This window comes from Apium graveolens, chromosome 4 (assembly GCF_009905375.1).
Source record: "Apium graveolens cultivar Ventura chromosome 4, ASM990537v1, whole genome shotgun sequence".
NCBI classification, from domain to species: Eukaryota; Viridiplantae; Streptophyta; class Magnoliopsida; order Apiales; family Apiaceae; genus Apium; species Apium graveolens.
The window spans coordinates 98963480-98972298 of NC_133650.1; the positions used below are offsets into that span (position 1 = coordinate 98963480).

General features: G+C 36.1%; 2 protein-coding genes across 2 annotated transcripts; both read right to left on the reverse strand.

The window, feature by feature from the left end:
• Window positions 1-313: 313 nt before the first annotated feature.
• On the reverse strand, window positions 314-3936 carry LOC141718545 (uncharacterized). Its single transcript, XM_074520926.1, has 2 exons — window positions 1382-3936; window positions 314-1216 (listed from the first exon to the last, which is right to left on the reverse strand). Exons 1-2 carry the CDS (start codon window positions 3752-3754, stop codon window positions 887-889), a joined length of 2703 nt encoding a protein of 900 aa, XP_074377027.1. The 5' UTR covers window positions 3755-3936; the 3' UTR covers window positions 314-886.
• Window positions 3937-4218: 282 nt separating this feature from the next.
• LOC141718546 (uncharacterized) lies at window positions 4219-7745 on the reverse strand. Its single transcript, XM_074520927.1, has 10 exons — window positions 7517-7745; window positions 7219-7348; window positions 6887-7025; window positions 6578-6790; window positions 6312-6450; window positions 5270-5420; window positions 5067-5176; window positions 4886-4983; window positions 4708-4777; window positions 4219-4542 (listed from the first exon to the last, which is right to left on the reverse strand). Exons 1-10 carry the CDS (start codon window positions 7607-7609, stop codon window positions 4453-4455), a joined length of 1233 nt encoding a protein of 410 aa, XP_074377028.1. The 5' UTR covers window positions 7610-7745; the 3' UTR covers window positions 4219-4452.
• Between the last annotated feature and the right edge of the window lie 1074 nt (window positions 7746-8819).

The following is an 8819-nucleotide window of genomic DNA, read 5'->3' on the forward strand; positions in this document are numbered from 1 at the left end:
GTGTTCAGGTTATGATGAACAAATTCCTTTAACTTGGAAAAAGCACAGACTTTCACTTTCTTCGCTCCTTACTTAACTAAAAAAATATATAATTCCAATAATCGGAGACTCGAAAATCATTCATTTCTAGGCAAATGTTTATACAGCCTCTTCACGACGACAGTCTGGGCAATAAAATCTCTCTCATAATGTAAACACTCGAATACGAACTTGATAAACGACTTAATATTTCAAACTCGAGACAAATAGATGGTAAAACCAGCCAATACGTAACTGCTTACAACATGGAAATAAACTTAAACAATGGATCGCATACCTTATACTTCCTACAAATCCATCATCTGGTGTTATCAATAAAACTCTTAAAACACATAAAAATGCTCAAATTCGATTACAAAAAACCACAGGGCATACCCTGCCTTCATGCGTTATCACCCTTCGATGCCAGGTCACGAAGATAGTCATCAAAGTCATGTCCCTCGACGGCAATACCAGCCTCTTCCATCCGTCGAAGACATCGTCCATAACCGTCGCCCAGAGCACCAGCGATATCTTCAACAGCTTTCTCTACCTCTTTCTTCAAATCTTCATTTTCCTTCACAATCAACTTGTAGGAGCCATCCATTCCTTCGACCTGTCGAACCAAGCCTTGGCGCTTGCCTTTTTCCTCTTCAAGCTCCTTTTCCACCTCGAGCAGTCGACCCTCGAGTTCTCGTATCCTCCCACTCGACACCTGATCAGTAGCCTCCATCTCAGCAATCCCATTTGAAGGGACTTAGTATAAATAAAAGACAACAATCCCATTTGAAGGGGTTGGCTAATTAAGCAAATAAGATCATCTCCTAAAACTATAGTCTAATAATAATATTATTGGCACATCATAAACTTATCTAACAATTTCGATACTGTCAAAATCGTAGTTTGGAATACTCATTTGCGTATCATCAAGATTAGAGATCCAACTATTCATCCTAAGATCATCATTATCACCATTCAGGCTCCATGCACTCATCCCAATATGATCATCATCGTTACCATCCAGCCTCCATGTGCTCATCCCAATATGATCATTACCATCCACATCCAACCTCCAAGCATGGTTTGTTTGCAGTTGAATTTGAAGTGCACACTCAAGCTGGTTGATCTCATCATCAAAAAAATTCCAAGTATGATTTATTTGCAACTCAAGTGCAGACTCTAACCTCTTCACCACATCCTGCATTGATGGACGTTCATTTTTACTTTCCACTAAACAATGCAGAGCAATACCTAATATTTCAATGAAACATTCTGATGCTACTTTTCCTGCAAGATATGGGTACATGAAAAAAACAAGAGTTTTTTCTCTAATGGTGCTCTTCACCCAAGCGGACAAACTTACCTGAGCGTTATTAAGACGAGCCAAAGTCATTATAATTTGTCTCCAATCAAACAGTACATTCAACAGTACAACGCCCATAGAGTAAACATCTGCTTTTGGAGTCAATTGTTCCTGCGCTTTTTGCTCTGGGGACAAGTAGGCCCATGTTTCCCAAAAATCGAAAGGGGGAACCAACTCTTGAGAACGCAAGTAATTATCTTTATTGATACCAGAGGTTCCAAGTTTCCACAACCCATATCCAGATACTTTAGGTATCCAATTCTCATCTAAGAGGATCTTGTTTGGCTTCATTTTGCCGTGGGTTATAATTTGACTAGCAATGCCTGTGTGGAGGTAGTTTAAACCTTTGGCAACCCCAATGCAAATTTGGAGCCTCAAGTTCCATGTCAAAGGAGTATCATAGTTTTCGTTGTGAAGATGATAATCTAGTGATCCATTGGACATATACTTGGACACTAGATATAACCTATATACATCATCAGAATCACAACAAAATCCAATCAATGGTAGCACGTGAAGATGATTGACCTTAGAGTGCAAAATCTCATTGCGGAATGATTGATACCTTCTTCTTTGACTTGTTAATATCAACTGTTTAATAACTACCTCTTCACTATCAAGATGACCTTTGAAGACCATACCTTGATGGCCATACGTAAGAACCAGACCTGCATGGAAAGAGTTGGTTGCAGCTTGAATCTTGAGAAATGAAAACTGGGGAATATGTGTTTCTTCTGACAACCGAATTATGGCTGAAGAAGATTCAGTAGATAGTGTCCTCCCATTGGTAAATGACTCTGGATAGGTTGGTCTTGAACTACTAGAAATGCCATCATCTGTATTCTGCCCCGCAATATTTTTCTTACCTCTTCTTACTACTAAAATAGCCTTAAACATCTTTCTAGCAACAAATTTCAACACTCCTTTGTCTCTTTTCTTTAAAGAGGGGAAATTTCTTTGATTTTCAACAACCACAACAGCATCATCCTCTTGATTGCAGAGAACCAGGCCGACATCATCCTCTAGATTTTCAACAACCCCAACAGTATCGTTATTTTCTTGATGGTCATCAACCCTTCTAGTATCTCTAGGAAATGCGTAGTCTATCGACGACTCTGTTTTCTTCACTAACTCCATAGCAAATTCAAGCTTTGCAACCACATCCGACATTGTAGGGCGCTTACGTTGCTGATAATGCAAGCACTGGTCACCAATATCTACAAACACCTGTAGACAATCTTTCGAGATTTGTCCTCTGAGACTAGAATCAATGATCTGATCTATTGTTCCTTCTTGAATGCACCGATGAGCATATTGTGCTAGGGCTCGCTGGTCCTTGTCAATTTTCAGATCCAAAGCACGCCTTCCGCACAACACTTCAAATAATACAACTCCAAATGCATAGACATCAGATTTCCTCGTCAGTCTATGCGTCAAGAAATACTCTGGATCCATATATCCAGGTGTGCCTTTAACATTTGTGCTCACATGAGAACATGATTGATTAGCAGGGCCAATTTTGGACAAACCAAAATCAGAAACTTTTGCCTCCCAATGCTCGTCCAACAGGATGTTTGAGCTCTTTACATCACGGTGTATCACTCTCTTTTGCAGACCTGTCCCAGTATGAAGGTAATCTAGTCCACGTGCTGCGCCAACACATATCTTCAAGCGTTGTTCCCAGGACAGGGGCTGAAAGGCAACAGAGCCATTCCTGCTGTTCTTATACAAGTGATCAGACAGTGTGCCATGAGGCATGTACTCATAGACAAGTATCATTTCATGATTCTCATTGCAATAACCAATCAGGGACACTATATGGCTATGTCGAATATTAGAAAGCATCTCAATCTCAGTCCAAAACTCTCTGGCTCCTTGCCTCGATTTAGAATTCAACCGCTTCACCGCAACAGTGGTCATGGCCCCATCAATGAGAATGCCTTTGTACACCTTTCCGAATCCACCTCTCCCAAGAAATAAATTTTCATCAAAGTTATGAGTAGCTAATAGAATCTCCCTGATTGAAAATAAACGCCACTGGTTTTCAAAGGATGATGGTGGCTGAATATTGCTCTCGCGATGGTACTCTTCATGAGAATGTTTAAGCTTATACATCACGATATTCAGGACCGTGATTACTACAATTGCATAAGTTGCAAACGTGTTGATTCGGCCAAAAGCTGGAACAGCTTTTTGCAGTTTTGGAATTGGAGAAGTATGATCTTCTTGAGTTGGGGAGAGGAGGTCTGCAACAGCCAGCTTGTATACGGAATTCTCAGTGGGAGTTGCGACTGAAGCAAGAAACTGGGGAGCAAGTGAAAAGCAGGAGCAAAGACCTATAATGAGGAATACAGGGAGTTGAAAAAGTTGCATGCTTTTGAGTTACAAGAATTATCAGCAATAAATTTTAGGTGCAGGGTTTCTATAGCAGTAGAGAAAGGCTAGTGGTTACTCCGCTGCGATGTTGCGAGGTTTCTACAAGAATTTCCAATTAACTATGTCAGGTTGACTTTGGGTACAGTCTGCCAAGCCTAATTTTCCAATTCTGACCGCGTCAAATCTTTCAAGCCTTCTTTTTCTCCCCTTATAATTGCACATGCTATTCAAGATAAGACCCGTTGTCAGCATTTTCAAGGTCATGGCGTAGGCTGTAGATTAAAATATGCTCTTATGCTTGGCCGGTTGATATATACTTCCGTGACTATAATACTAACCTAACATTTACGACATGCACACCGCCTGAAAATCTTACGACATGGGTAAAAATTCAAGTTGACCAACAGTGCCATTACTGGAAACTTTTCAACAAAATATGGTTACTACCAAGTCAAACAAGGTTAAAAATAAATAGTGAACCCTTGAAGAACAATGGAAAATAATAATTGTACAGGCAGCGAACTAGATTTTGAGCCTGATAAACTCTGACAACCAATTGATTTATGGCAATTTGATACAAATAAAACTTCAAACTGATACTTATCAAAATCGCAAAAGTACAGACTGTAAGACAACTAAACAGCTCATGTCTTATCATTCATCATGTAATGTATCTATTTTACGAGCTTTTCTAGTCAACGTATGGCCAATCCCTGCATTAATTGTGTGCCGTCATCCCCCACCTTGCTTGCTTCAATTGTGGATATTACATTTGCAATGTTACCCTAACAAAAACAGAAGACCTTTAAGTCAGAAGAAGGTGAAATCGGTGCAATGCAAAAAAAAACACTGGTCACTGAGATGATTGCTTTCAAAAAAAAATATTTGCTTGCCACCAGTAAAATATGATATGATAACGATATATCATATAACATAATTTTTTATATTACCCTCCATGTTGCCAGCTTTGTCCGGAGAGACTGCCACTGATTCAATCCAAACACTCGCTCGGTGCACCGACTAAACACAAAAAGGAATAGAAACAGTCAAACATTAACACAGGCGGTTGGGAAGAATCTCAGACTGTTTTCCAAAGGACGAAGGTAGAAAATGATAGTTGTAACACACCCCACAATGATTATTTGATTCATCTGATCAATCTTACAGTCCAACAACTTGGCGGTGATTGCCTTTACAACCCATCCTTCAACCTCATCATCAGCAATCTGCAAAGAACATGGGAAGAATATGAATCCTAGAAGAACCTGAAAACTACATTTAAGGGAATGAAGGCAGAAGGACAACTTACTTGTAGCGTACATTTGATTATATCATAGGGAATATGACCAGACTCACTTGAACCAAGATCGACCAACGACATCAATCTCATCTTTGCTACACAATCCTCGTGGAGAAGGCCTGTCCAATCCCATAAGGATTAAAAAAAGCAAGTAAAAAGGGCACAAACATGTGACCTCAACTCTTGAAAAAATCAGAGGAACAAATAGTTACCATAATTTTTCAGCAACGAAGAATTTGCTAAATGGAATTCCAAGTATGCATCTAGCTTCTGAGTCAGGAAGATCTTTAGAAGCTGATATACTAACTCATATTTAGCATCTTTCTCCAATTGGGCCACAGCAGGCATATCAAGCAAATCGCACTGCAAGTTATTAGACACAAAAAACTATCAGGTTTGATACCAGAAAACACACTGTTGAGCCAATTCACAAGTAAAGAAACTAATAAAACCATATATTATCCAAAAATACACAAGTAATGCAAACGATGACTGTGATGACAAAAGATTTAGTCCGAAGGGGTTGCCAAACTTGACCCCAGAAATCAAAATTTACAAGGTCTCCAGTTGATGTCTCATTTTGCTGCTAAAAACAGGCCTAAATTTTATAAATTTTTACTTTTCAGTAAAAAAAAGAATAATCTGCAGTTGCATATTTAATAAACATCGAATTTGTAACCTCAAAATAGCAAATATCGTATTTATCAAAAATTTAGTCCTCCAATTGGTATATGCTTTCATTCCTTCAAACGTACAGTTCCCACACCATGCTGCAGTGTACCGATGTGCTCCTCTATTAATGCAACTAGTAAGGACCCCTCTATTTCATTTTCTTCAAGTTTTTTCTTCAACACCAAGGACAAGGTGACGAACACTGCTGTCACCGCTGTCACCACTGTCACCACAAGGGGGAACCCAGGGTCTTACACTATAGAAGTGGATTCAATAAAAAGTACAAAAACAATTTAAGCATCTATCTTCATAAATCTATTAATAGTTTAACCTCCAGAACACTGAAAACTCTAGCTTTACAGATGCGCAGTGGAAGAAATGACAGATTTTTGGATTACAACAATAATAGTAATATAAATCATACTTCACATCATCATTGTATGGGTAGCTAATACAGTGAAAACTGAAACCTTAATCAAATTCTTTAAATAAATTGCAAATGAAATGCCAATACACCATATCTTTAACAAAATTTACATTTATAGTATTTGTATAATTGATTCCATGTATATATTGTCATACCTGGAACATGTCTGGTGTTCTCACAAATTCGATAACAGCTCGTACTGCTTCTTCTTTAGCTTCTGCCACAGTCTGTGCATCTTCATCAGAAAAGGTTGCTAAATATTTGGTCAGAAACTTGAAAGAATCCTTAGACGGGCTGAAAATTGAATGAAAATGGAAGTACATAAATCACAAAGTGGACCCGACTAGCAAACTAAACGACATATAGTTGAAGAAATAAATGAAACTGCAGATATCTAGAAAGGCATCCCTGTAAAACTTACCTTTTACTTTCTTTCAGAATATTGGAGACGGAGAGAAAGAGTTCTCTCTGATCCTGAACCCCAAGATTCCACTCCTTGAGGAAACTATCAATTTTCTTGAAAGAGGGAACAACATGCTCGATGACCTTCCCATTGACAGCCAAATTAAGAGCCTTCATGTAAACAAAGAACCGACTGAACTGATTCTCCAATAAGTTGTACAAATTGAACATGCTGTAAAATTCAGAGATAAGAAAAACACAATAGTTACAACACAACATCACCAAACTCCAAATACTATATTGAAAAAACAAATCAGCAGCAAATTACATTTTGAGACGAAGAGCAGGCTTATCATTAGGCTGTTGAGTGACTTTGGTGGCAATAAGCTTTGCCATCTCCAGTGCTTCATCAAGGCTATCTGTCTTCTTAACAAGATTGCAAATGACTGTAAAAATGCACTCAAGATCTGCAACATAATTAAATGCTTTAATCATCCCGTAAATCATATTGTGTATAATATATAAACCTAATTTTCACATAACATTCAGAGTTTAAAAAGATCAAAATACTAACAAACATGATATGAAAATGAATAATAAAATAACAAAATGCTTAATAACGAAATATTGGAAAGGCTAGAAAAGAAGTGTGAATAAAACCTTTGTCGGAAGCTTTGGAGAAAACCAAATCAGCGGAAGTGAGCATAAGAGAGGCCAAATCCAACCATCTAGCAGCAATCATACATTCCTGAGCCTCCAAACACAACCGACTCACTTGTGGCTCAGCAACCTAAAATACCCAATCTACAAGCATCACTATACAATCCTCATAAAAGTAAAAGAGAAACAACAAAATTCACAAAATACAAAAGTTTTTAAAAGTATAAAGAAAAACAAACACATCAATTGAAATATAATAGCTAGAAATAAAGATAAATGTAAGGGGGATTGTGAGTACCTCGGGACCAGCGTCGGCCCAGGAGATCTCGGAGGTGAAGCGAACGACGGAGAGAGCGGGGTCTTCTTCGGAAGTGGGTACAAGAGTCGTCATGTTTGTGAATTGGGCTTGGCTGCTGCCGTTAACAGATAATAACGCAGTGAGGTCTCAAACAAACAAAACCCTAGTTTGAGTTTGAGGATACCAAGGTAAATTTAACGCCCCTTTCCTCTCCCTCTCTGCACTCTTAATTACTTCATTATACTATTATTATATTACTAACTTAAAATCTGTACTCGCAACGATTTTTTTTAATATTATATATTTGTTTGAAAAAAATATATTGAATTTAATTTTTAATTTTATTCATTTAAAATTTTAAATTATATGATTTTATCATAATTATATTAGTATATGTATATGTTCATAATTTTTTTGGACATTTAAAGTTATATAAAGTGATAGCATCGGTAAGGAGAAATATTATTATTACGAAATTATTATTTTATTGAAGGTAAAAATATAATGTCTCCATTATGTCGGGACCTTAAAAAATATATAATTTTAGCATGGTGATTACTTAATCGATTAATTATAACTCTATAAAAGATATTTGAAAATGACAATATTATTGATTGAGCGATATAGTTTTATTGATAATTCTATGTATATTTTAAAAAGAATAATATTTATGTTTTAATTGAAATTTGATTTTTTAGTTCATATCAATAAGATACGAATTATAGCTAGTTTAATATTATTTGATTTTTCTCGGATGAGTGGTTTACATTATTTTATTTTAGCCCAATGTTTAATACACCGACCAAATCAAACTAATTATTTTTTTTATTTTATTTTTAATTTTTTTTAAAGTCTGGATCAATAAGATAATTTTGTTTTAGATTGAATAATTAGTATATGTGATTTTTTTTTGGTCGAGTTGTATTTTTATTTTAGTTTTGTGTTAGTATGAATCAACTATATAATGTATTTTTTATCCTGTATAGGTAAAATATATTATTTTGTTTATCCAAGTTCATTAATATAATTTTTTAGGGGGGTTGATAGTATTATTATGTTATTTTAAACCGAGTCACATTATATATCAACTAAATCTCAAAAATTATATTTAGTTTGGTTAAATTTTGAATAATATAAAACTCGATATGAATTAAAATTTAAATTGGTAGAAAAAGTTGAATTTAATATAAATTATAATGATATAGAGTTTGATATAAAATAGAATTGAAATTGGTAAAGCAGAAGAAGTTGACTTTAATACCAATTAGAATTGGAATTGATCGACCTAGTAATTAGAATAAAT

What these genes read in the sequence shown, in the direction of transcription:
- LOC141718545 (XM_074520926.1), bottom strand. Translation starts at nt 3,754, where the DNA reads ATGCAACTTTTTCAACTCCCTGTATTCCTCATTATAGGTCTTTGCTCC. An exon ending in CTCGTCTTAATAACGCTCAG is followed by an intron (nt 1,217 to 1,381) that starts GTAAGTTTGTCC and finishes CCATCAATGCAG; the next exon opens with GATGTGGTGAAGAGGTTAGA.
- LOC141718546 (XM_074520927.1), bottom strand. Translation starts at nt 7,609, where the DNA reads ATGACGACTCTTGTACCCACTTCCGAAGAAGACCCCGCTCTCTCCGTC. An exon ending in ATTCTGAAAGAAAGTAAAAG is followed by an intron (nt 6,451 to 6,577) that starts GTAAGTTTTACA and finishes TTCAATTTTCAG; the next exon opens with CCCGTCTAAGGATTCTTTCA. An exon ending in AATCAAATAATCATTGTGGG is followed by an intron (nt 4,778 to 4,885) that starts GTGTGTTACAAC and finishes TTTTGTGTTTAG; the next exon opens with TCGGTGCACCGAGCGAGTGT.